The sequence below is a fragment of the Saccopteryx bilineata genome, chromosome 6, assembly GCF_036850765.1.
Source record: "Saccopteryx bilineata isolate mSacBil1 chromosome 6, mSacBil1_pri_phased_curated, whole genome shotgun sequence".
In the NCBI taxonomy this organism is placed as follows: Eukaryota; Metazoa; Chordata; class Mammalia; order Chiroptera; family Emballonuridae; genus Saccopteryx; species Saccopteryx bilineata.
This window is the reverse complement of record NC_089495.1, coordinates 161,835,419-161,862,630: the sequence shown is the minus strand read 5'-3', so window position 1 is coordinate 161,862,630 and position 27,212 is coordinate 161,835,419. Positions and strand designations below refer to the sequence as shown.

At 57.4% G+C, this 27,212-nt stretch overlaps 1 protein-coding gene across 2 annotated transcripts; it reads right to left on the bottom strand.

The window, feature by feature from the left end:
• Positions 1 to 300: 300 nt before the first annotated feature.
• On the bottom strand, positions 301 to 26,804 carry KIF19 (kinesin family member 19). Of its 2 annotated transcripts, none has more exons than XM_066237120.1 (20): positions 26,518 to 26,804; positions 24,246 to 24,326; positions 13,952 to 14,062; positions 13,289 to 13,376; positions 12,828 to 12,964; positions 11,749 to 11,874; positions 11,057 to 11,251; positions 9,634 to 9,780; positions 8,731 to 8,853; positions 6,358 to 6,523; positions 5,542 to 5,716; positions 5,203 to 5,401; positions 3,752 to 4,022; positions 3,542 to 3,666; positions 2,951 to 3,084; positions 2,630 to 2,735; positions 2,341 to 2,437; positions 1,379 to 1,776; positions 1,012 to 1,171; positions 301 to 774 (listed from the first exon to the last, which is right to left on the bottom strand). In XM_066237120.1, exons 1-20 carry the CDS (start codon positions 26,554 to 26,556, stop codon positions 644 to 646), a joined length of 3,009 nt encoding a protein of 1,002 aa, XP_066093217.1. In that variant the 5' UTR covers positions 26,557 to 26,804; the 3' UTR covers positions 301 to 643. The 2 variants fall into 2 exon arrangements, with proteins under 2 accessions (XP_066093217.1, XP_066093218.1); XM_066237121.1 differs by having other exon boundaries at positions 3,542 to 3,663; positions 26,518 to 26,803.
• Positions 26,805 to 27,212: the final 408 nt, after the last annotated feature.

Below are 27,212 nucleotides of genomic sequence, written 5' to 3'. Positions count from 1 at the left end.
CTCAGGGTCTAGAGAAACACCCTTTTCCCACAGATGTTTCCTCACGGGTTGTGGCTATGCTACCAGCCAGAGTGAGATGGGGTGCGGGGGAAAGAGGGGCAAGACTGTTGGGTTGAATCTTAACCAGTCATGGTCACCCTGTTCCAGACAAGGTCTAGTTTCCAACACACTGTTACAACCCAAACAGGATTTTACTGTTAAAAAGGAAGCCGCTGTCAAGTAAGCAAACCAGATCCCTTCCCTCTCCCATCCCACCCATATGATGAGAAGGAATTGTTGGCCCTTTTTCCACCGCCCAGGACGCCCTTGCCCCAGGAGCCTTGTCCCACTAACAACTCCCTCTCACCATTTTCAAGGCCAAGCCTGGCTACAGGTCTGTGCAGAGTTTTGGCAACAGGGTTCTGTCCAGGGCTGGGAGGCCAAGGAGCCCTGTCATCCTAGCTGTGCCTCCTGGGCGTATCTCCCTTCCCCAGTGGCACTGCACACATGGAAAGGTTGGGCAGGCACCCTCATAAGTCCTGGGTCTCAGGAGCCTGGCCTTCTTAGGTCCTAAGCTCTTGCTTCCAGGTCACCCTCATCTGCCTACCATCCATCTCCCATTTCCTGCTATACCCCATTCAGTCTTGGAAGCAGGTAGGGCCCCTCAGTTACGCCGGAAGCGTCCATCTTTGCCATGGGTGCTTGTGCCGTGGGACAGGCAGGGCCCACGGGTAGCCCGTCGGGAAACACCAGCTGGATTGGAGGGAACAGCAAGGGGGGAGGAAATGCCAGGGCCTGAAATAGGGGAAGGGCCAGAAGCAGAGGTTAGGAATGCCTCAGCCTCCCCTCTCCGATCACCCAGCGGTCTTGAACTCCCTTGGGGCACAATCTTAAAATGCCGGTCTCATGATATTTTGCAAGAACCCTGTTTCTAGCCAGGAGCATCTATAAAGGCAAACAGTTCAACATACCTCCTCCCCGGGAAGGCCAAGGGCTCCCCTTCCCTATCCCCTCTTGCTGGTATTGACTGACCTGTGTTTTGGCTTGGAGGAAGTTTGACTTTGGTCAAAGGCAGCGTGACCTTTCCCAGATGCCGGATACCAGGGGATGGATGCCCACACACTGGCATCCTATGGTCCAAGATGTTCTCCAGGGGACGGGGCCCCAAGAGGTGTGTCTTGGGGCGCACGAGCTGTGTCGGTTGAAGAACAGTGAGGTAGGCAGGAACTGCATGGGGATGTGCGACAGGGATCTGCCCCTAGCTACTGGGCCAGACTAGGGGACACAGGCATGGGGGCAGGGCAGGGCTAGTGCAGATGCCTCGGAGCCTCTGGAGGAATACAGCCCTCAGGTGCCCACTCACGAGGTAAGGGCCCAGACACCCCACCAGTGGCCTCACCCCTTGCCCCGTGACCTCGAAAGATCGGGACCTCCGCTTCCTCCTCTTTGCTTCCAGTGACTCCTCCCGTTTCTTGCCCAGACTTTTCTTCTGGCCACGCAGCCAGGGCCCAGGACTGTCATCATGATGCCTGACCACCTGGGATGGGGCCTCGCCTGTGCTGCTGGATAGGTTGTCCTCGCTGGCAGCATGCTGCAGCGTGGGACTGGGCGGCCGCTTGCAGGCCACTGGGCCCAGTGGCCGAGAATCGTCAGCCTCACTTAGCGAGTGAAGGGACAGGCTGCTGCGCTCCATCGCAGTTGCCAGCAGGTGGCGTCCCTCGGTTCCCAGGACCCTTGAGCGCCTCCGGGCAGCCTTCATGGAGATGCACTTGGTGTTGGTCAGGATCTCCTTCTTCTCTGCAGTGGGACAGAGGGAGCACCCAACCTGGGATCAAGGCTTTGTATTCCTCTCCCTCCTGCACCTTCAACACCCCTCCTGTACCAAGGCAGAAATGGGTAGGAGCCAGAACGTCTGGGTTTCAATTCCAGCACCACTTGTTTGCCATTTAAGAAAGCTAGGTCAAATTTCTGAGCCTCACTTTCCTCTGTAATCTGGGGGTAGTCAAACTAGCCCTACAGGGTTACTGTGAGCATTAACTGAGATAATGGGCTCAGCCTATGGCAAGGGACATGGATTCAATCTATATTTGCTATTGCAGTTGTTACTACTGAGTGGGAAGGGGGACCATGACCCTAAGAGCCGTATGTTCCCCTTTCTGATTTCTGATTGTGCCCCCAGCTCTGTGTGGTCTTGACGGGTAACCCTCTCTGGCCACTGGTACCTCCTGCATAGAATAGGTAGCACCTGAAGCACGGATACGTTCAGCTGTGCAGAGAGGGCAGGAAAGGGCTTTAAGGTGGGTGATCTGAGCAGTTTAGATGATGCCAGGCTCAGGTTGACAGGGCAGGCAGGGGGCACACCTTTGTGGGACAAGGGGACCGCTGACAGATTCTCGCAGCTTTCAGGAGAAGAGTTGACTCGGCTGCTCAGGCTGACCAGGCTGGCCTGAGTGGGGGCCTGTGGGGTGGAGTGGTCAGGAGGGAAGAGCAGGGAACGCGGCAGAGCCCCCATGCCCCACTCAGTGCAGACAGAAAGCCTCGAGGGTGGTAGCTGCTTTGAAAAGGCTCCTTCTCAACAGCTGGGTGTCCACCCTTGTGCTCCCACCCTCAGCAGAGGAGCCCCTGGGGCCAGCAGGTGTTCAGCACTCACCTCCTGGGTCACCAGGCTGCCAATGTGGATGGGGGGTGGGGTGGGCACAGAAGAGCTTTTCACCTGCCACGCCCGGGGACTGGCTTTGAACACATGGTTGGCCTCGCTGAGGTTGGCAGAGGAGGATGGGCATCTGGTGACCAAGCAGGTCCCACAGAGGTCCCACCCCAGCCCCAAGCCAGGGGAGAGCTATTTGTGTGAAGGGAGAGAGAACCCAGGAGTCCTGGACCTCCCCTTTGTTCCTGCTCCATCTTCCCCAGGAAGCCCTAACCTGGGGTGGCTCAGGCGGGCGGGGCTGGTGAGGGCAGGCCCTGGCCTCACCTCTCTGTGCTGAGGGGAGGGAGGGCGCTGTGGTGCACGCACTGGGCTTCAGAGTTCAGCGTCCTCACGCTCTCCAAGTCAGACTCCGGGGTCAGCATGGCTCCTGCCGGGGTAATTCTGGGCAAGGCGCTGTCCTGAGGAGGGGATGGCAGGGGAGGACAGTCAGAAGAGTCGGTCCTGGACCAGATAACAGCACAGGGTGGCAAAGGCACACAGGAAGACCAAGGCTGTGATGTGGGCGGGGGGCGGGCCCTAGAGGGCCGTGTTCTGGGTTCCAAGGGGTAAGCTGTGGCTGTTAGGTATCCCCATTGGCATTGACTGCCTGATGGCCTGGTCTGCCGGAAGGGCGTTTGGGGCCATTCTTGATATCTCAGGTGCCAGCCCTGACCCTCTGACCCTGGGTGGAGACAATTCCCAGAGAAATGCCCTGAGAGAGCATGTTTCCTCAGCTTGGCAAAGCTTTGGGCAGGGGAGAAGGAAAGGGAGGCAGCTTCCTGAGGTGTCGGCCCGCCTGGTCCCATGGCCCTCCCAGCTCCCTGTAGGCATTGCCTTGGGATCAGCCCCTCCCGCAAAGCATGCCCAGGTGCCCACCTGCAGGGCCCTGGAGGCCACCCGGTCCATGATGGTGGCCCTCTCCAGGCTGCCCTCCTCCAGCTCCCGCAGGTACACTTCGTAAAGCTCCTCCAGATGCTGGGGGACGGCCAGGTTGTAGTCTGCTGGAGGAGGGGCAGGGTTCGGGCGTGCCTCCGGGCCCTTTGCACGTGGAGGAGGCTGTGGGTGGCTCAGAGGCACGGGACCTACCTTCGATGATCTGCCGCTGGCCCTGAATGATCTCATCGCAGAGGGTGCGGTGCTGCTCCAGGCGGCGCACCGCCTCACGTCGGTGGCGGAGCGCTCCTTCGCGGAGCAGCGCGTGCGACTGCATCTCGGCGTTCTCCACCTCGAGCTCGTGCACGCGGCGCAGCAGGCTGAGCACCTCGCGCTGCTCCTCCGAGCCGATGCGCCCTGGCAGCGCCTCCTCCAGGCGGCGACCCCGCGTGCTCAGCTCGCGGCAGCGCTGTTCCAGTGCCAGCTGGGGGCGGCGCGGGGTCAGCGCCAAGCGGGCAAGGGGCCGCTCCCTTCCGCCCAGCCTGTCCTCGTCCCTCCTGTCCCAGACTCTGGGCTGAAGAGCCCTTCCGAGGCCCACCTTCCAGGCTGCATCATGGCCTTGCAAACAGGGTCTGCTCCCACATGGACGCTCTGTGCCCACCCTCTGGCTACTCTGACTACAACCTACCTCTCAACCCAGCCTATCTGATGCCCTCAGGGCTCATGGTACCCTGAGGGCTCCCAGTGTGGGTATGCTCCAAAACAGATGGCAAAGGTCCAACATCAGGAAAACCCTGATTATAATACTGGTTACCATTTATTGAGTCCGTGATATATGAAAGGCATTTATTTAATCTTCCCCAACAACCCCAGTAGGGCTATATTATGACTCTTTTCATTTAACAGCTGAGGAACTTGAGGTGGAAAGAGGTTACTAACAACAAGTTCACACAGGATTTGTGGCCTGAGATCCCAGGTCTCACTCCTCCCTAACTCTGTGCTTAACCCTCGCTTAAAAAAAAAAATTTTTTTTTTTGCCTGACCAGGCAGTGGCGCAGTGGATAGAGCGTCGGACTGGGATGTGGAGGACCCAGGTTCGAGACCCCGAGGTCGCCAGCTTGAACGCGGGCTCATCTGGTTTGAGCAAGGCTCACCAGCTTGGACCCAAGGTCGCTGGCTCGAGCAAGGGGTCACTCGGTCTGTTGTAGCCCCCGTGGTCAAGGCACATGTGAGAAATCAGTAAGTGGTCAAGGCACATATGAGAAATCAGTCAGTGGTCAAGGCACATATGAGAAATCAGTCAATGAACAACTAAGGAACCACAACGAAGAATTGATGTTTCTCATCTCTCTCCCTTCCTGTCTGTCTGTCCCTATCTGTCCCTCTCTCTGTCTCTGCCAAAAATAAAAAAAAAAATAAAAATTAAAAAAAAATGTTTTTAATTCATTTTAGGGAGGGCGGGGGGGGGGGGAGAGAAAGAAGGGGGAGGAGCAGGAAGCATCAACTCCCATATGTGCCTTGACCAGGCAAGCCAGGGGTTTCGAACTGGCGACCTCAGCATTCCTGGTCGATGCTTTATCCACTGCACCACCTCAGGTCAGGTCTTCACCCCTTTTGCCTCCTGCTTCCCAAACCCACTCTCCCTTCCCCCAAACCCCGGGCACCTTCTGCTTGTGTAGCTTCTTCTGCTCGTTCACTAGGGTGGCAATGCTGTCCCGGGCTGAGGCCACCTCCAGTGGCTCGAGGATGTCTGGCTGGTCATCACCGGTGTCCGAGTCCTTCTCACTATCCTCCTTGGTGTAGGATTCCTTCCGCTGCTCCTCCTTCCACTTGAGCGCCCTGCGTGACTTCTCTTGCTCCCAGCTGCCGCAGCCCCATCCCCAAGCGGAGATGTGGGATCCAGGCCACGGGGAACAGGGCGCAATGAGCAGCTACAGCTCCCAGCCCCTCTGTCCCAAGCCTAGGGGTGCGGCCAGGAGGGGCCTGGGACAGGGGCTGCTTACCCAGCGATGGTGAGCAGGTGGCGGGAGGTGGCGATCTGGACCTCCATGGCCTGGTTCTCCAGCTCCAGCAGGCGTCTCCGCACAGCGATCTGCTCCTGGAAGGCGCCGATGAGCTGCTCCCGCAGCTGTCCCATGTCGGCCTGCTCGTCCTGCCTGCTGTGCTGTCGGACCTCAGCTGCCCAGCAGACGGGGTGTGGGGGAGCTCAGTAAAGAGGGAGGCTTTGGGCCAGGAAAGTCTGGGCTCATCTGGGGCCCTCCCTCCCTTTCTTCCCAAATCACTTTCTGTCCAACCACCTCCTCTGGATAGACCTTCTAGATTACTACCTCCTCCCACACTACACTTCCACATGGAGTCTTCAGGCTGTGGCCCAAAAGTGGTCCCCAGCCCCTCTGTATGAACCAGGCTTCTGCTGACCTTTGCCACACTTTGTGTCAGCTGTAAAGATGCCCCTTAGACACTGTAGTGCCATTAGTGAGAAAACCATCATTGCAAATCCACAAGTCTACAAGAGAATGTAGAAGGTACCCTACGGGTGATGTGGGGCATGGCCAACAGCCCTACACTGCAGCCCTGGGGGTGAAGTCCTACACAGCTAAAGCTCGTGTCTCTTTCATTCATGGGGTCCCACCCAATCTCCAGAGAGTGTGATTCCATTTTACGATCAAAGGCTCAGAGCAGTTGAGTGACTAGGTCAAGGCCTCCCAGCCAGAGTTTGGATATGAACCCAGCACTGCCTGACCCCAGAACAATTAGAGACAGGCTTCTGGAAGGGCTGTGGGCGATGGGCTCCCACTAACATGGACCCACGCACACACCTTGAATGTGGCGAATGTCCCCCTGCTCCAGCCGTCCCTGGGCCAGGCCTCGCCCAGCCTGCTCATCCATCTTGCACTTGAGCTGCTGGATCTCGCCCCGCAGGTCTGCGATGATGCTGGTGTACTGGGCGATGTGGTAGGAGACGCTCAGCAGGTTCTGCTTCACCTGCAGGGCACACGGGAGGGGGCAGAGTGGGTACAGTCAGCCCAGGTGCCAGGGCCTGCCTGCAGGGTCTTCTTTCCTCATTCTCCCTCCACCTCTCCCTGCCTTTCAGGATAACATTAATGGCTTTCTTGCTTCCAGCCCCACAACCTCTCCCATTCCATGCCTCTGATAGCACCATGCTCCTAAAACACTGCTTCCACTGCTAAACCTTCAGTGGCTCCCTACTGCTTGAGGGAATGACCTAATTCCTTGACCTGGTGTTGAAGGTCCACCACAGTCAGTCCGCATTTTTTTTTTTTTTTGGTATCTTTCTGAAGTTGAAAACGGGGAGGCAGTCAGACAGACTCCCGCATGCGCCCGACTGGGATCCACCCGGCACGCCCACCAGGGGGCGATGCTCTGCCCATCTGGGGCGATGCTCTGTTGCAACCAGAGCCATTCTATCGCTGAGGCAGAGGCCCTAGAGCCATCCTCAGCGCCCGGGCCAACTTTGCTCCAATGGAGCCTTGGCTGCGGGAGGGGAAGAGAGAGACAGAGAGGAAAGAGAGGGGGAGAGGTGGAGAAGCAGACAGACGCTTCTCCGTGTGCCCTGGCCGGGAATCGAACCCGGGACTCCTACACGCCAGGCCGACGCTCTACCACTGAGCCAACCGGCCAGGGCCTCAGTTCGCATTTTCTTTTGACTCACTGTTCCATTGTGAACATTCTGTGATAGCCTAGGAACCCCCTGCTCTCCCCACCCCCACCAGACACTCCTTCCTGCTTTTGTAACCTCTACTCTTGCTGCTCCTCCACTCTGGAATGTTCTTTCCATCCTTCAGAGTCCCACTCAGTCTCCAAAGAGCTCCATGGAAGCCCTCTAGCCCATCAACTGTTGGCATTATTTACCTGCTATTAATAATATTCTGAACTATCAACTGTTTCAAGGACATGTCTCATTCACCATTAAGTTCCTTGAAGGTTGGGTAGAAAATTGTAGTGTTGGGACCATGTTCTCATGTTGGGGACTGAAGGCCAACAGGGTCTTTGCAGTTTAGATTTTGGGGGGACAGAGGTGTGGGGAACTGGCAGTAAGCTGACAGTCTGCCCAACCCCCTATCTCACTTGTTCTGTGAAGTTGCTAAAGGCTATTTTGCTATGGTGCTGGATTGTTTATACTCATCCTACCCCCCATAACCCCCCCCCCAAAAAAAAAAACTGGAGGCAACTTTCTTTTATTCTTTGTTTAGTGAAGTTGAGATGTTATTTATGGTGGGGGTTTTCTGCACTTGGTAGAATTCTTGGGTTGCCTTGGAAATGTGATCACAGATCTCTTTGATTTGCTAATAGCCCACTTTGCCTTATAAATAAAGCGGGAAGCCAGTGTTGAGAGTGCTCTGTTCTTGCCATCAGCATTGCAGAGCCCATCCTTTTACTCTAAGCCTATTTTTTAAATTACACACTGTTCCTACTCAGGACCTGGAATTACTAGCCGTGCTGGTTTGCAGCATTCTCATCTTATATTTATTTATCCATCTGCCCCTTCACACACAGATCGAAAGAGACTCCCTAATACACAGCAAGGACAGTCTCAGCACCATCACTGCCCAGTGGGGAAGTCACTTTACTTCCTTCAGCCTCATTTTCCTACACTGTACAAGGTGAGAGTGGAAACTCTCGACTCACTTGGGGATCCTATGAGACGATATGTTAAAGGGCTGAGCGTCTATGACTATTACGATGAGGTGCTTTGAAAATGTCACTGACTGCCTGACCTGTGGTGGCGCAGTGGATAAAGCACTGACCTGGAATGCTGAGGTCGCCAGTTCGAAACCCTGGGCTCGCCTGGTCAAGGCACATATGGGAGTTGACATTTCCTGCTCCTCCCCCCTTCTCTCTCTCTCCCCCCCCCAATGAATAAATAAAATCTTTTAATAAAAAAGAAAATGTCACCGACTGAATGAGCATCTGAAGATGAAAAAGGGGACGTGGAGGGGGCTGGACTGGGGGAGCACAGACCTTGAACAAGGAGGAGGGGACCCTTGGAAGGTGTGGGCTTCCTGGCAGGCAAGCAGGGAGAGCGCATGGGGTCGACAGGGGAATGAGGCCAGTGCAATGCGGCTGGGTCCAGAGAGAGCAGGCAGGAGGGGCAGGTTCTGGAAGCAGTCCAGAGCTTCAGTCTTGGCCCAGGAAGGCGTGCTCTGAGGGGACAGGCCAGGGGCCCTCACCCTGGTCTTGATGTTCTTGGCCCGGCCGGCGTAGGTCAGGGTGTTCCGGGACTCCTCAAAGGCAGTGCTCGCTGGGCTGATGTGGGCGATCATCACTGTGCGGCTATTCCCCCCCAGGGAATCCTGGATGGGAGGAGGGCGGGCCTGTGGTCAGGCAGGAACTGCCCTCCACCCACACCCCTGCACCAGCCGGGCGGTTTAGGTTGCCCTGTGGTACATTCTCTCTCTCTCTCTCTCTCTCTCTCTCTGTTCCTGGTGCTGAGCAATACAAGGACAACCTGAGTCCAGATTCCCCTCCCCCCCTTCGCACTTCCACTTCCTTCTCCAAAGTTCTCATCTGGAAATTGTGAGCATCCCAGGCAGGGTCTCCTGGCTGTCCTTCTTCTCCCCTCACACAGAGGAATGAGGGAAGCCCTGGCTGGCCAGGAGCCAGAGAGGGCCCTTCCCCCCTCCCTCCCACCATTTCTGGCCTCCCAGAAATGGATGGATGGCGGATGGCACTGTTGTTTTGGCAGGAGGGAGGAATGGAGACCTCTGTGGGAGGAATGGTCTGGCCTGTGGCCATCCCTCCTTTACCCTGGGTTTGACCATGCCCTGGAGCGCGATGCAGCTGAGTGACCTCATGCAGGCCCCTTGTGGCTTTATTCTTCCACTTCCTTGCATTTTAAAATGGCAGTAATTGTGCAACCGCCCCTCCCTCCTGGACCAGAGTTGCAGTAACGACGGCAGGCCAATGGCGGGCCTGAGGTACACTGCCGCTCGGACGTTAGCCCCACCAGGTCCGTGTGGGATCCTACCTCCAGCACTCGCTAGTGAGAGCCTCTCTGTGCCTCAGTTTCCCCATCTGCAAATGGAAATACTAATGCTCTAAACTCATAGGGTGGCTGACAGTACAGAAGGTACCTTCAGGAGCCGGGTGAGCTTGCTGTCGCGATAGTTAATGTACTTGTTCCCGTTCTTGTCGCTCAGCGCATTAATGCAGTTGCCCAGAGCCAGCAGGGAGCGGTTGATGTGGGCTCCTTCTTTCATGCGCTGCCCACGGTTCTGTGTCTGGGGGCGAGCAGGGGGCATAACTATGGCCATATGGGGCAGGGGAGGGCCGTCACTACAACCTGGGGATCCTGGGTTATAAAACCCTCTCCCTCCCTCGGGGCTCTGAAATGGAGAGATGACTGAGGGACATGTCCCCTGCTCCTCCCATGGGCATTCTCCAAAGTATGAGAAGGAGAAGGCCTGTGAATGACAGTGACAGGCTGAGGGCTCTGGGGAGGGCTGAGAGCTTGCTTCTCTGCTCCCCACTTTGTCTCCCCCAGGCTTAGTGTCCAGCGATGAGAATGAGATGGAGTGAGGCGGTGGCTTCCTAGGCAGCTCAGAGGCAGCCGGGCCACAGGCACAGGGCTCTATAGGGCACCCCAGGCTCTTCAGGGGGGCAGGGGAAAGCGTGCGTGCATGCGAGCGTGTTAGAGGGTGGGTTTCTCTCCTTTTCTTTGGTCTGCAATATGGTGCGAAGGCTGAGGAAGCTCTGCCCACAGCTGCCCACGGAGACTCAGGATGAGTCTCTGCCCAGCCTTCCAAAGTTGGAACCTACTTACTCTAGTGGCTGCAGGGCATGCCCTCTCCCTGTGCTCCTCCAGGAAGCCCTTGGGCATTCCTAGAAGGGAGGGGTGTGTTTTTCCAACCCACCCTGTTCAAACCCAATCCCACGTGTTCAATTATCCCTGTCAATTCTCCCTGGTCACTGTCCTGTCCCTTGCATTGGCTTTAGTGCTAACAGTGACGTCACCCAGCCTCATCGTGTAGGTGACCAGGAAACCTCCATGTGCCCACCAGATGGGGTCCTCGGCCCACACCTGCTGGGGGATGCTGCCAGCCTGAGGCCACAGAGCCAGGCCAGCTGGGCTCGGTGATGGGGAGCGGGGCGAATACACAAATGCTGTGAGAAATGGTGACAGACCTTTGCTCCTTTGATGTGACTGACAAGGCCTTCTCCCAGGCTCTGCCCAGGGTCCCCCAGTCAGGGACGTTGGTCCCCCATCCCCACCCCAGTTCCTAATACAAGCTCATTCATAATCTTGCGTGTCACCCCTCCTCCAGGGCAGCCAGTCTCCTTCCCTGGAGAAACCCCCATCCTCCATGTCCCTTCCCACAAACAGCCCCTGGCTGCCCCCCCAGGGCGCCCCTCCACCTCCCCTTCCTGCACCTATGCTCCCTCAGTCCTTTTCCTTGGGCCCCCCATTCCCCGAGGAGCTGGGAGGCTGGCATCCTTGCCCTCTGCTCCCCCCCCCAAAACCCCATTCTCCCCAGCCCCTGGTGGTGTTCGCCTCACCTGAGACGCACGCTCAGAGCCGGCCAGGTCAATCATGAACAGGCGGCCCTGCCGCACCTCCTGCAGGATGTTCTTGACCCGGCTGCGCTGGCGCACGGACACCTGGAGCACAGCGTGGGAGCGGGAGGACGTCCGGTTGGCCGCCGTGGGCTCCTGGGTCCTCTGCCGGTTCCCCTTCATCAGCAGTTGCATGATCTGGGTGGGCAGGAGGAAGGCCACTCTTGGGAACCGGTGGGGATGCTCCCACAGGCTGGGGAAAAGCCCAGGTGGTGGTGGGCCGGCCTCTGTGTGTGGAGGGGTTTGGGGAGGGCAGGGGCTGTGTGTACACAAGGAAGCAAAACTGCTCAAATAATTAGGGATATTTTATCGCTTCATCTTCATGTTGAAATATCCCCCAATTTTTGTTTTTTTAAATTTATTTTTATTTATTCATTTTAGAGAGGAGAGAGAGAGGGAGAGAGAGAAACAGAGAGAAAGAAGGGGGGAGGAGCAGGAAGCATCAACTCCCATATGTGCCTTGACCAGGCAAGCCCAGGGTTTCGAACCAGCGACCTCAGCATTTCCAGGTCAACGCTTTATCCACTGTGCCACCACAGGTCAGGCCATCCCCCAATTTTTGTGAGCAGTACAGTTGTCTGGTCAATCCTCTGCCCCCTCCTGCCCCTTGCCCAGGTTGGCTGCACAAGACTTGCCTCTTTGGCATTGATGGTGGAGACCTCAGTGATCCCAGCCACCTGGATCACCCCTTTGGAGTCCTCCCTCAGCTCCAGGTACCCCAGGGCAGGGTTTAGTAGATCCCGGATCATCTCATTGTAGATCTGGTAGGACAGGAGGGTGACAGGTGGTAATGGGAGGCGAAGGGCAGAAGATCCAGGCAGGGGCCAGGTTCCCTGTCCCTCTCGAGTGAGAAGCGAAGAGGAGCTCACAGGCCCTTCCTTTCTATGAAGTGGGGGTAGCGGCTTCAGCACCCACAGGGAAACGTCAAGCTGCCGGAGCCAAGGACAGAAGACGTCAAAACCAAGTCGGACTCCCTTTGCAGGCAGGCTGGGCGCTGGGCAGAGGACGAGGACCTGACTGGTGGCCAGCCTGGCTCGTTGCTAGGTAACCCTCACGCCACTTGCTGGTGGAGTGAACACCACCCTGGTGTGGTCAAAGCAGCTGGGGCAGTAACACATTGCTGCTCCTCCTGAGCTGTCACCCAGGAGATTATCAGCTCCTGAAGGGAGCCGGGACGCTAGGAGCCAGATGGAGCCCAGCTACCGGCTCTCCCCCCTCTTCTGGCCTCTTGCGGGCTCCCACCCTGCACTGCCCCATCGTAGCCTGGTGGGAGCACTCCCCCAGGGGGGGGCTGGGGGCTGTGACTAGGTAGCAAAGGCCAGCAGGGTCAAGCCTGCCCGTGTACGTGCAGTTCTCACCTGCCCCCACATACACAAAGCACCTGGAGGTGCCTGGCAGAGCGAACTGGGTCAGAACAGACCTGTGAGGATGGCGGGCATCTGAGCCTGTGCTCAGTGACAGGGCTGTTCTGGAGTGTGGGACAGTGAGCAGGGCTCCTGAGTTAGAATCTTTGCTTCCTCACTTGATTGTGTGATGTTGACCTAGTTGCCTAACTCCTCTGAGCCTCGGATTTTTTTAAAGTGGGGTCCACAGTGTGTGGGGGGGAGCAGCCGTAAGGAGCAGCCCAGGAAACAGCCCGGTGGTGGCCCGAGGGAGGCGGGCCAGCCCCGTTTTCTAGGCCCCCTGTCTAAGCTGGTGTGGGAGGAGAGCTCACCTCCAGATAGGACATGGACACCTCATACTCCATGTCATTGCTGGTCTCCTCAATGGCGCGGAAGAGGTCGTTGAGGGTCCGAACATAGATGCCTGGCTCGTGGTCTGTGCCCAGCATGGTGTAGGTTTTCCCACAGCCTGGGCGGGCATAGCAAGGTGGTGGGGGAGCAGGATGGGTCAGGAGCGCAACCTTGCTGGGCAAGTTTCCTGGCTAACTTGGGTGTGTCCTCAAAGCTAGGACTCCGGCGGCAGGGGTGTGGAGATCAGGGAGATGGCATCTTGTCTGAGGATGGGCCTTCTGGGGACTAAGAGCACTGGTAGGGGGGTTGGGTCAGCCACATCCTCCATTCCTGCCCCAGCTGGGGTCAGACTGGCTCTCTGAAGGAGGGTGGCCCAGGGGGTTTGCTTTTTAAGGAGAACAACAAGTACACAGTCCTCCCCACTGTATGGGCCCCTCCTCACCAGTGGGACCGTAGGCAAAGACAGTGGCATTGTAGCCCGAGATGACACCTTTGATGAGGCTCTTGGTGGTGGCCTGATACACCATCTCCTGCAGGGAAGAAGAGGCCCGTCAGGGGCTGGGGACATGGTCAGGGCACCACTCCCACTGCTCCCAACAGGAGCGGTTTCTGTCGTCAGCCCCAGAGAAGTGGGGGTGGGAGTGCAGGATGGGTGTCTCTGCTTTCACCCCATGGGGGGGACGCCAGCCTGAAAGGGAGCTCAGGACACCTGAGCTGCCTCCCCCCACAGCTGGCTGCCGGCCCCCAGCCTTGAGCATGCCTTACACCTGCTCCAGGGAACACCCCACAGATGGCACAGTGGGGGTCCTTGGGAGGGTGTCAGCTTCCCCGAGACTTCCTTCTTCATACCAGATGGGCTTCAAGCACCCTCCAACTCCCACAGGGGCCACTTGCTGGGTGTGCCGTGTGGGTGCCCGTGCAGGGTGGTGTCTGCCTGCCAACCCAAGTGTGTCCATGCAAGAGGAAAGGGCACACTTGCATTCATGAGGCTACAGTAAGGTGGACACCGGGGAGCAAGTGGAAGGAAGGCTGAGGGACAGTGGCAGGTCCCTCGAGGGCTCCTTCACAGCTGGGGCAGAGTGTTCCAAGGGCCAAGCTCTCTCACCTGTGTGGCAGTGAAGTCAAAGGCCACGTCAAACAGGTAGGACCTCTCCCGGGACCTATGTGCCCTCAGGATGTCATCGGGGTCCTCCATTGGGTCCATGAGAACCACCATCTGCAAAGGTCCCCAAGGCAGCCCAGTAGTCATCCAGGAGCTCCAGGTCCACACCATCAACACTGACCTCGCCCCTCCTCACTCAGGATGTAGGCAAGGAGTGGGAAGGACTAGAAGCCAGAGCACTCCAGTCCAGGCCCACAGGGAGTCACAGAGCTGGGTAGCCCAAGGCCCCTGAGTCCTGGGCCCAGCCCTGCCCCCATCAGCTCCTGTGTGCCCCATCTGGGTGCTTGGCACTAGATGCCGAAAGGAGCCGAGAGTGGCATGTTGCCCTAGGCCACCATGATTCAGGTCCTCTTCTAAACTGCAACACCATGCTCCATGCACCTTCCCACAGGAGGAGTTACAGTGATACAGGCTGGCACTCATTTGGCATTTCTTTGTGTCAGGACTTACTTTGAACACTTTACGTATACAGACTCTGTTAGGCCCTGCACTGGTCACGTGGTGAGGCCCATGGCTATCCCCGCTTTACAGAGGGAGATGGGGCCCACACTAGTGACTTGCCCATGCTCACAGCCTAGCAAGTGAAGGAACAAAACTTGAAACCGGAATCTGGGTTCAAAGTCTGCAGACCCTTCACCTCACTGCAGCCAGGAGGCACTAGGACCCTGCACTGCCTGCCCAGCTTCACCCCTGTCCAGCTGCCTTACCCCGGCCAGTGGCCTCCCCTCCACCCTGCTTCACCCCTGCCCCCCTGCCTCACTTCCACCCTCCCTGCTTCACCCCTGCCCCGTCACCTCCCCTCCACCTTGCTTCACCCCTGCCCCTGTGCCTCCCCTCCACCTCATTTCACCCCTGCCCCTGCCTCCCCTCCACCCTGCTTCACCCCTGCCTCCTTCCACCCTGCTTCACCCCTGCCCCACTGACTCCCCTCCACCCCACTTCACCTCTGCCCCACTGCCTCACTTCCACCCTGCTTCACCCCTGCCCCTGCCTCCCCTCCACCCTGCTTCACCCCTGCCCCGCTGACCCCCCTCCACCCCACTTCACCCCTGCCCCATTGCCTCCCCTCCACCCTGCTTCACCCCTGCCCTGCTGCCTCCCCTCCACCCTGCCTCATCCCTGCCCCGCTGCCTCCCTTCCACCCCACTTCACCCCTACCCCGCTGCCTCCCCTCCACCCTGCTTCACCCCTGCCCCGCTGCCTCCCCTCCACCCTGCTTCACCCCTGCCCCGCTGACCCCCCTCCATCCCACTTCACCCCTGCCCCATTGCCTCCCCTCCACCCTGCTTCACCCCTGCCCCGCTGCCTCCCCTCCACCCTGCCTCATCCCTACACCTCTCTCTCACTCCCAAAGCCCTGCTCAGCCAGTGGGCAGACCCAGGTGTGGGGCAAAGAGCCACTGGTGGCTTGGTGACAAGGGTGAGGAAGCAAGAGCCCTGGGCCTGGGAGGGCCACACCCTGGGACTGCCACCAGGCTCTCCTCAGCACTCCACCTACACCCTGATATTGCCCACTCCTTCACCACCTGGCCTCCTGCAGTAGGTACACACTTGGGTTCACTACATCTAAACTGGCCTGAGACCCCCACCCCCAGGAGCCCAGCACAGTCTTCTGGGATTCTCCAAGGAGAAAGGAGGAGGGAGGGAGGAGGTGGGAGGAAAAAGGAAAGAGGAAGGAGGGAGGAGGGAGGAGGGAGGAGGAGGGAGGGAGGAGGAGTCTCATCCAATCAGATGGTATTCAGATAAGCCAGTTAGAGGGGATGGCTCCAGACAGGCTGGGCTGGGGTTTTGTGCAGGGACAGAATGAAGTCACTGACTTAGGCACCCTCGCAGCTTGCCCAAAGCTGGGTGGACAAAGTAAACTGAGCACGGGTCGGGTCATGTCATCTGGGCCTGCCCTGCTACCTGGGGTGGCCACCTGTCCCCAGCCATTGCCTCAGGACTCCAGCCCTACTCCCTGTAAGCCTTTTCCAGGATCCAGTTCCTGTCTCAGGCCCTAAAGCCAGCAGCATGAGCTCTGATCAAATTTCAGACCCAACTGAAGATAAACCCAGCAACTAAATTCCCCGCATAAGTCCCTGTGGGACGCAATGGGAACCTGACCAGCTGTACCAGTTCTCACCTCTCCAGTGCCAGTGTGGACAGAGGCAGGGCCTAAGGGGCACCCTCAGGTGGGAGGCCTTCAGTGGAGGGATGGCAGAGAGGCATTCACCGATGCCCATAGCCCACCGATCACCTCCAAACGACCTCCTGGCACTGCCAAGTTCATGGTCCCTGGGCATTTGATTCCTTTGATATCCAGGCTCCTGAATCAGTGCATTGTCAGCAGGGCTGCCATGATCTCCTCTTAAAGAAGGCTTTGTCTGTCTGGGTCTCCATCTGTCTGGGTCTCAGCCCGCACCCCACCCTCCAGAGCATCAACCCCTTCCCTGTCCACTCTGGCATACAATGGAGCCCTTGTGCCCGTGGCCAGGTGAACTGGAGCCAAGCCACAGAGGGCTGGGCAGTGGTGCTGAGCTGCCACAGAGAGCGCAGGAGGTTGGGCCAGGTAAAGACTTTTTCTGGGTACCTCCTATGGGCCAGGCATTAAGCTAGGTCCTGGAGAGAGAGGGTGGTTTCCTGCCTCTGACACTCAGTCCAGTGGGAACAGATTGTTTTAATGACAAGTGCTGGGCTACAGGAGGCAATGGGAACACAGAGGAGAGGCACCTGATCCAGCCTTACCACTACAGGAAGGCTTCCTGGAAGAGGTGGCCCCAGCACTGCATCTTAAAGGATGAGCAGGAGATGGCCAGGAGATGTGAGGCAAGGAAAGCATTTACAAGGCCTTGAGGTAAAAGGCAGGCTGTGGGCAGCAGGTCTCAGCTCATAATCACTAGGGGTTCTTGTGAGAGACCCAGAGCTGGGAAGAGAGCTGAGGAATTTTCTCTCCTGTCCGCATAGGCAGACCCCAGATGGCCACAGAGGCGAGATGTCTGGGCCCCTGTGAGCATATGCTTGCCTCCACTCTGGGACGTGCCTGTACCTTCTGCAAGGCTCCCCCTAAATGTCACCCTGGCTGGCACCCAGCATAGGCCAAAAGGGTGTTCGCTGAATAGAGTTTCCTTTGGGGGAGTCTGGAGTGAGTCAGGCGCAGTGGATTCATTTTCTCTGACGATGCAGAGAAGGCACTCACATTAGCGCTGGTTGTGATGTGGAGTCTGATTGGTAACACACCCAGAGCTGCCCTGCCTCGTGCAGAGCCATTCTGACTCGGAGCCGTCTGGTTCCAGGCCCCAGGCTGCTGACCACCAGAGGCCTGCCCTGCCTCTCAAGTGAACATGCGGGCTGACAACCACCTGGCTGGGTGAATGCCCCCCTTTTACAGGTTGATGTATGTTTTCCCCCAAATCCAAAGGTCAAAGTCCGAACCTCCGGTGCTTCAGAACGCAACCTTCTTCGGAAATAGGGTCTCTGCAGGTGTAGTTAAGTTAGAATGTGGTCACGTAGGAGTAGGGTGGAAAGTTCAGACATGGAGACACACCAAGGGAGGACTGTATGGAGACACAGTGGAAGACAGCCACCTGAAAGCCAAGGAGAGGGGCCCAGCGCCGACTCGTTCCCACAGCCCTGAGGAGGAACCAGCCCTTTGGACTTCTGACCTCCGGAATCATGAAAAAATAGATTTCTGTTGTTGAAGACGCCCAGTCTGTGCATTTGTTATGGCAACTTTGTAAAGCCATGCACCTCCCAAGGCAGGCTCCCCTGCTGCAGGGGACGGGGTGTGGGCGGCCACAGCCCCAGGGGGCCGCAGCCAGCCCCACCCTCAGCCCTAAGCTGGTGGCCATTCTCCTTCCCAATTTTCATGCCCGAGCACGCTGGGCACCTGTCTCTGGGAGGTTTCAGTGGGGACGTTACTCACACAGGACTCACAGGAGCCTCCCAATGCTGGTGAGAGGGTGGGGCAGGGCCAGGAGCAGGATAGGTGGGCAGCTTCAGTGGGGGGAGGCTCTAGTCCACAGTCCCAGGCCTCCTCACTTGGCGGAGGCCCCAGAGTGACCTCTCCCTGCCCCCACCGCCTTCACTTCCAGACCTGCTCTTAGTTCGCCGCAGATTTTTACCTTTCTACAATACCAGACTTAGAGCTCAGAAACCCAAGATCCGCTAGGTCCCACAGGAAGGTGGCTAATCTGTAAACTATGTCCCCATTAGGGACAGACTGGTCCCCAACATCACCTAGGCGAGAAGAACCATGAACGAAGCCGGCAGGAGTCCTGCCTTTTGAACTCCACTGAGCTGTGGTGCTCTGAGCAGCTTTGTACGAGTTTGAACCGGCTTCTCTCTGGCCTGTGAATGGCTAAGCCTAGGCTAGGGTTTCTCAGTCTGGGCACTCAACACTCTGGGCTGGAGCGCTGCGATCAGGGCTGTCTTGTGCACCCAGGATGGTTAGCTGTGTCTACACACTAGATGTCAGCAGCAAAACCTCCCCCTCCCCAGTTGTGACATTGCTAATTGTCCCCTAAAGAGCAAAAGTGCCTCCACTTGAAAACCTCTGACTTAGACTATTCCTCCTCAAGTCTCCAAGACTGGCAGCAAAGATGCCCAAGGGAGGAGATGCCACCAATGGGGCTCAGGCTCAGCACTGCTATGTGACCCTGAGAAAACTACATGACCTCTCTGAGTATCAAGTTCTTCCAGGCTGGACATCGGGGAGGACCAAGAGAGCACTGAGGAAGTCACACTCACACCCACGCCTGCCCCCTAGGCCCCAGGCCCGGCAGAGTCAGAACCTGGGAAGGCCCGGCCTGGGAGACAGCACGTGCAGGTCAAGGGGCCAGGCTCACAGCCCCTGAATTCTCAGGGAAAAAGCAAGACAGAGCCGAACAAAAGCCTGATTCCAGGTGGACCTCACCCTGGAAGGCTATTTCTGGAGTGTGTTTTTTTTTTTCTTTATGAAGAAGAATTTGTGGCTGGTCATACTTCTAGTTATAGTGTGGCCTCCTGTGAGTGCTCAGGAAAGAGACTGATCCTGCGAGGGTGTCCCTGGGCCCTGTCAGCAGCCTGAGGCTACACAGAAAAGATCAGAAAGGAGCCTGCTGAGCTCACCCCACTATCAAGGCCCCGCTGGCTGCTTCGGACGAAGCCACATGATGCCGACGTCCTGGCCAGGTCCGCACCTGCCTGTGGGACCCTGAAGACCTGGAGGCCCGGGATGAGAAGACGTGTGACCTACAAGATAGTCTAGGGCTGTGTCTCTCATGGGCCCACACACGCCTTCACCAGAGACCCCCAGGGAGCTTGTGAGATGCAGATCCCCAGCCACTGTTCAAACTGAATCCAACTGGAAAAGCCGGCCCACAGATCTGTCTTTTAAGCCAGCACTGTTGCCTCCTTCGCCACAGATGCTAAGTATCAGAATCTTTGCATCCGGCAGCACCGTTCACCATAGCCAAACAGTAGGAAACAACCCAAATGCCCATCAATTGATGAGTAGATAAACAGAATATGGTGTACCCACAGCGTGGAATACTATACAGCCACAAACAGGAATGAAATCTTGACACGCGCTACAACCTGGATGAACCTCACAGACATTACACTCAGTGAAGACACCAGATACAGAAACAACACGTTGCATGCTTCCATGTATGTGAGATGCCCAGAACAGGGTGAATCTATAGAAATGGAAGTAGGTTAGCAGTTGGCTGGGCTGGGAGGGGGCTGGGGAGATCGGCAGAGTGATGGCTAGGGGGCAGGAGGTGAAGAATCCTCCAGTCCTCCTCCAGTCACTCACCACCAGGCTCAGCTCTTGGGGGTAATAGGAGCAAGAAGCATCCAGATGGTGGGTGTGGTGTGGAGGGAGCACCCCACCCAAGCAGAAAAGTGGGCTAATGCCTGGCTGCCCCCACCCCCGAACTCACTGTCTCCGACACTTGGCATCTGTCACCTTATACTTTATTTATCTTTCACAATAGCCTCCCAATTGTGTGGCTGCAGTTCCCTTGTACAGGATCTCCTATAATCCTCTCAACGGCTCTTGGGCTGGGTGGAGCAGGTTAATATCCTGTCTCCTGATGAGGAAACGGAGGCCCAGCCAGGACTTGGAGGGCCTTTACATGCCTCCTCCAACAGGACTCCAGAAGCCCAGGGGGTGACAGGTGGGCTTGGAGCAGATACAGGCTAATTATGGGATTATATGTATTGTCAGGTGGCTCAAATCCTATAGATAAACACCGTCTGGGAAGCTGGGGGCGGGTCAGCAGGCTGTAGGCTCCATGGGGGGAGAGAGGGAGGGATAGGAGGCTGATCCGGTATTTCTGCCTCCACCCTGGAAGCCTGGGCCCCCCAGACCTCCCAGGTTGCATGTCCCCCTTTGTGGTCAGCGATAGCATCCTTGTGGGGTCTGGGGGCAGGGTCGAGTGCCATCCCTGATGCTGATAGGAGACCAAGCTCCCACCGCACTTGTCCAGGAGCAGGATGCATGGAGGTGACCATTTAGGGACCCCGGGCCTGAGAGCTCTAGCACAGGCAGTAGGATGGTGAGAGATGGGCCTGGTTTCACTTACCTCTGGGGCCCCAAACCATTGCACATTTCAGCACTTAAAATAGACTAACACCTGTTAGAGCCCTACGGCACGAGGTAAGCACTACGGCGCACTAGGCCACAGATCTCTGAAGAAGGCATGATGATTCCTGTCCTGAATTGAATGGAGGCCCTAGTACCACAGGCTTGCCAAGGCAGCTGGACCCCTTCTACAAACCCAAACCCTAACTCTAGCTTTCCCAGAAACTGGCCATACCAGCCCCTTGTCCCCAAAGGACACTTGTCCCATGAAAGTGTCCTCTGCATAGCCTTGTCGCTGCAGTCTCCCATGTCTCCAGGAGAACAATGCCAAACTCTAGGGGATGCTTTCCTAGGACCCCTCCTGGTGGCCCAAGCCAGTGTGTGACAGGGTCGTTGTTTCACCTTTCCCTGTGCAGGGGGCTTTGGCAGCACCCACCTCCCTGCTGGCCACCAAGGTGCCGAGCCCTTCATAGTGCCCACCCAGCAGCTTCCAACTCCAGGTCCGGATGGCACCAGCAGAGGCAAGGGAACCCTCCCCTCAGAGCAGGGAGGTGGGGGCAAGAGGCGGAACTCAGAGGCCCAGGTCAGAAGAAGCTGGGTGGAGGAGCCTCTCTGCGGGGCGGGGCCACATGGCTGAGAGCCACAACCAAGGGGACAACGGAACGCAGATGGGTAATTCTGCATCTCAACCAATATCTCTTCAGAGGAACTGGGGCGCCATGTAGGCGCTTGGGCCCAGCTGCACCTTCACTGGAAATAGACTCTACCACCACGCTGTCCTGAAAATGCTCCTAAATTCATCCACCAGCCTGCCAGGCCCAAGACCTAAGGAGGTAGGGGCAGAGCCACAACCGGCCCTCTGGCCCATCATTGAGGCTGCCCAACCTGCACCTCAGCCTCCCTTGGGCCAGGGCCACAGACAAGCTGGGGGATCACTGGAAAGGAACAGAGGTCCAGGGTGGAGACTATTCAGAGTGGTGGCAAGGGCAGTCAGTTGTCCACTTGTCCATTTTGCTTCTTGGACTCCTGTGTCTTCACCTCCTGTTTGCGAGGGTCTTACTGGTCAGAGTGATGAAGCTACTGGCTGACAGCGGGGTGTTTTGGAGGCTCCCAGCCTGCCATTCGCTGTGGCTAACATCCAACTGCAAGCCAGGCAAGTGCATCTTTGAATTCAGCGGGGACAGAAGGAGCTCGGGACCAGAAGCCTCGCACTGTCCCTCAGGGTTCAGCATCTGTGTTGGGAGCCCTGAGCCCACGCTGCTCAGACAACCCTCCAGCATCCCTCAGCTGACAAAGGAGCAGCCCTGTTGGGACTGCCCAGCCCAGGGCCTTCTCAGAGGGGCAGCTCGGCCCGACCAGGCCCGACCCCCTCTTCCTTGGCAGGGACAGAAAGGAGCCAGTGTTTGCCGTGTGTGGGCACACAATGGGCTGTCCCCAGACCAGAGCATTTCCATCAGCATCAGTTAATATCTATCAGCCCCCATTCTGGCCAGAAGCCAGGAGCAGCTGGGAGAAAGAGCCATCATTGTCCCAACCCTGAGGACCTGATATCCTTGGGGACAAGTTGGACAAAGAGGGAGTGGCCTTGCTTGGAAGGAAGTTTCTCCTCTTGTGTTCTCCAGCTCTGCCCGCTGGCCCCTCTATGCAGCCCTGGGGACTCGCAGTCTTTAATAGATGATGAAAACACATCTATTAGACTCCAACTGTGTACCAGGCACTGGGGAAGCACACATTAGCCCACAGAGGCCCTATGGAGGAGGCATCATGATTACTGCCCCCACTTGCAGAGGAGGCAACTGAGGGTCTTCAAAGCAGCCTGCCCAAGGCCAGACAGCTGGCAACTGGCAGAAGCCAGCCTACGTGACTTCCTCCTGCACCCTACGCGCATTCCTTCTGCTGCTGCTGACCCAAGCAGTTTAGATGGGATCTTCCCAGTCACCCCCTGCTTTCCCAGAGCCTTCTTTGAGGAAGGCTATTCTTGTGTGTGTGTGTGTGTGTGTGTGTGTGTGTGGCAGAGATAGAGTCAGAGAGAGGGACAGACAGACAGGAAGGGAGAGAGATGAGAAACATCACTTCTTCGTTGCAGTTCCTTAGTTGTTCATTGATTGATTTCTCATATGTGCCTTGACCAGGGGGCTACAGCAGACTGAGTGACCCCTTGCTCAAACCAGCAACCTTGGGCTCAAGCTGGTGAGCCTTGCTCAAACCAGATGAGCCTGCGCTCAAGCTGACGACCTCGTGGTCTCGAACCTGGGTCCTCCGCATTCCAGCCTGATGCTCTATCCACTGCACCACCGCCTGGTCAGGCAGAAGGCTACTCTTTGAAAGAGGGAATGGAGGAGAAGTCAGGAGGCTGGTACCCCCCAGCTCGGCCATGCCCACAGCTCTACTGCTGAGGCTGCAGGCTGGAGTGGGCACTGCCCCTCAGGGAGCCCAGAGGCAGGCAGGCACCGCAGGCCCTGCTGTCTACCTTGGTTTGGCTTCCCATGGCCCTCAGTCTTCCCGAGTCCAGCCTGCCAGACCTAGGGCCAGCAGGTGTCCACTTGTGCCTTTCTCTGCATGGCAGAGTGCCACCCCCACTTCCCTGACCCACCAGCACATCCTGCTGCCTTGATGAGCACTGGCACTCGGGAGAAGAACGCGCAACAGCCACCGAGAAGAGGCAAGCGACCACTCTCGGGCTGCCCATAGGCCACGCCCCTGTGATGCTCCTACCTGGGCACCAAACCTGCCGCCATGCCCATGCCCACTCCAGCACCTGAGCCCTCAACTCCTACCCATGATCCACAGGGTGTGGGCTCGCCCCTGCCCGTGTCTCCAGGCTCATCTCACACCTCTAGCCCATTCTCTGCATCTCTCTCCTGCTTGTGCCACATGAATTTGCTTTTAGTTACCCAAGTGCATCCCACTTCCTCTCACCACTGGGTCTTTGTACACGCAAGTCCATCTGGTTGAAATTTCTCCCTCCCAACACAGTCCTGTTTCAGCTTAAGCACCATTTCTCCCTGCCCTGCAGGACTAGGTCACGTCCCCCTCTTACTTGCTACGACAGCCCTACGCCTTCCTTTGTGGGACTTGTTGGCTGCAAACCCACATCTGTTTGTGAGTCAACGCTTTGATTGATGCCTCACCTGCCCACACTGGACTCTAAGGTAATGAAGGGAGAACACGGTCTTTTCTGTTCACAATAGTGTCTGGCTCCTAGCACGGTCACCAGCATGTTGTGGGTACTTAATATTTATTGCTTTCTGTGTAAACAGAGGTGTGACTTGCCCTGCTCACCTCATCAGGGTGATATAATGGTCAAGAGAGCAAACATACATCCTAGGACTTTGAAAACTAGGAATACTCTGGAGGTGAGTGTTAGACCATATAAATGCATGCTCTGTGTATAGCAGATATGTTAAAGTGGGAAAATCATGTCATGGGCACATAGAAGGTGTGTGAAATGTTTAGGGACTGGGGATCAGGGCCCACCCAGGCTAGGGAAGTTTTCAGCTCTCCTTGGATTAATTTAGGAAGACTTCCCGGGAGAACAACAGTGGTTTCCTTGACAATATCACCAATTCAGTGTTAGCCAAGAGTTCAGTGGGTAGGGGAAGGATGGTGCCCTAAGCCATGGGGATCCTTCTGTCCCTACCAGGTGAGCAGACCCCTGCCCTGGCCTGCAGCTCCCAGCCACAGCCCTGCGTACCTGTTCATCCACTTTATGGGCGATGAGGGTGGCTCCTTCCTCCAGTTCTGCTACGCTGATGGGCCGAACCCTGAGTGCCACCTGGGAGGGAAGGGCAGAGCCCTGAGATTAGACAAAGAGGGCTGTGCTGGGCCACTGAGAAAAGGATGAGAGGACCTCATGATTCCCCTGGGGCAACCCCCAGGTTCTCCTCTGTCCAGCTATCCCAGGCCTTCCGTGTGTGTGTGTGTGTGTGTGTGTGTGTGTGTGTGTGTGTGACAGAGAGAGGGACAGATAGGGACAGATAGACAGGAAGGGAGAGAGATGAGAAGCATCAACTCTTCGATGCGGCACCTTAGTTGTTCATTGATTGTGCCTTGACTGGGGGGCTACAGCAGATCGAGTGACCCCTTGCTTGAGCCAGCAACCTTGGGTTCAAGCTGGTGAGCCTTGCTCAAACCAGATAAGCCCACGCTCAAGCCAGTAACCTTGGGGTTTCGAACCTGGATCCTCTGCGTCCCAGTCCGACGCTCTATCCACTGCGCCACTGCCTGGTCAGGTCCCAGGCCTTCTTCATCTTAAGAAAAACTCAGTGGTTCAGGGTAACCACGTGGGTCAAGGGCAGGAGGTTCAGAGACTGTGGGCTATGTCTGAATCTATGAATTTCTCCAGGAGCCTGTGGCTCAGGGTGATCCCCATAGGAGAGAGCTGCCTGTTCCTCTCGGCAGCATCAATCATAGACCCAAATTAAGCAACTGCAGCTCCCTTGGGCTTTGAACTTGGAGCCCTTGGCACTGTGAGCAGCTCTTGGAGGAGCCTGCGCATCATGAATGAGGAACTGCAACCGAACGTACAGCACTGACCATATCAGGATGGGACTGGGACCCGGGGCGCTTCCCTCACATCCTAAACCGGTGCCCACATTCTAGGGCAGTTCCATAGGCCCCCAACTCCCTCTGCTCTCCACCCACTGCCAGATGGTGGGTCTTCCCTCTGCGTGGGCCTCTCCACAAAAATAGGGGCATGTGTACTTCTGCTGAACAAGGCGAAATACCCGCTGGGCGTGTGGATATAATTTCACTCTCAGAAGGACTGACACTGTCTGTCAGATCCTCTGGACCGGACTCCTCAGCCAAACAGCTCTGGTAGGGGGGGAGGACCCTCCCTCCCTGCTGTGGGGGACACACCACACATGCCTATCAAGCTGTTTTCAAAGGCACACATTCCATACAGCCAGAGAAGATGTTTGCAGGAATCCCCAAACTACGGCCTGCGCAATGCAGCCCCCTGAGGCCATTTATCCAGCCCCCACTTCTGGAAGGGGCACCTCTTTCATTGGTGGTCAGTGAGAGGACCACTGTATTTGGCAGCCCTCCAATGGCCTGAGGGACAGTGAACTGGCCCCCTGTGTAAAAAGTTTGGAGACCCCTGTTAGAGCCTGGGGCTTGCTAAGGGCAGGGGCCCAGGCTTGTCTTCGGAGCAGCAAGCTCGCCCTACGGTGGTGAGGTGTCTGGGGGCAGCGTTAGCCTCCAGTCATATCACCACCCACCTGCTGGTGACAAAGGCCCCTTCCCAGATCTCAGAAGTTAGGGAGGGGTCATGGCCTTGGGGTGACTGAGCCTTCCCCTCATCAGTCTGACCCGGGCACCACGGATAATCAGGAATCTGTCTTCAGTCTTTACCTGAGCCCCATCTCCCACACATACCTCTTCACGTGCCCCAGGCCCCAGGGCTCTGGGGGGCCATCTCAGTCGCTTCCGGCACTTCGCTGAAATATTTAGAGTCCTGACTTGAACAACACCTTTGCTGCAACCCAATAAGCAGCCACTCCCAACCCCACACCAGCTCCTCTGGTACCTGGAGGCTCTCGTCTGCCTATCTGTGACCACCTGTCCATTTAAACCCCTGACTCCACTGGGTTAGGGTACCCCTGAGTTCACCCGGAATCTCCCCCTTCCTCCTGGTTGGTCAAGCCTGCCCCGGTGTTTCTGGATGGGGCAGCAGTCTTGCCTCAGAGACCCATCTGCACAGGCTTTGGGGATGCGGTTCCCTGCGGGGAAGGTGTAAGGGTGAGTGTGGTGAAGCTGGGCGAACTTTTCAGGCCTCAGCGGCATGACCATGAATGATGTCTTCCTTCCTAACATCCAGGACTTGGGGCAACTTACTCTGGACGGTCTCATTCCCCGAACCTAAGTGTCCTTTTAGTGGCAGGTGAGGGGAAGGACGGCTCTGTCAGAGGCTGACAGGGAGCCCGGGCCACAGGTGGAGTCGAGGAGGTGGATGAGAGTCTCACCATGAGCTGCTGGTCCTTGGAGTCCCCACTGTCCTTCATGCTTGCAGGGATGGAGAGGCTCAGGCCGTGGCAGCGGGCATGACTGAGCCGCACCCCCACCGCCACCGGGTCCCCCGCAGCCTGGCCTGCGCTGCTGCTGCCTGACAACCCGAAACCAACAACGCGCCCGCGGCCAAGGGCGCTGACCGGGAGGCGGGGCGAGGGGAGGGCTTCGACGGCGCGTCCCGCCTCCTGCGCCCCTGCCCCTCCCGCGCTGCGGCCGAGAGGAGGCCGCCTCCGCCCGGGAGGCTCTTGAGCCTGAGCCATTTTCCTGGCGAGTGCCCGCCCGTGTGTCCCTCCGGCCCTGCGTCTGCCCGGCGCCGCCGTGTCGGTTTGGTAGCTCTCGGCTCCTCCCCGAGCCCCCTCGCTCGCGGCGCGGGCCCCTCCCCACTGCCCTCCAGGGGGCGCCCTGCGGCCACGCCGCTCGCTGGACAGCGCGCTCCGTGCCCCTCGCGCACCTGCTGCCTGCCTGCCTGCCTGTCTGCCTATCTGCCTTGCCTGCCTGCCTGCCTCTGTCTGTCTGTCTCTTGACGTCTCCAGGACGGCAACAGGCTGCCTCGTGTTTCCAAAGGCACTGTGTGCATCGTGGCTGTAGCAGGTGTCTCTTGCGTGTCTAGTCTCTGTATCCGATGACAGAGGGGCTAAACAGTTGTCCC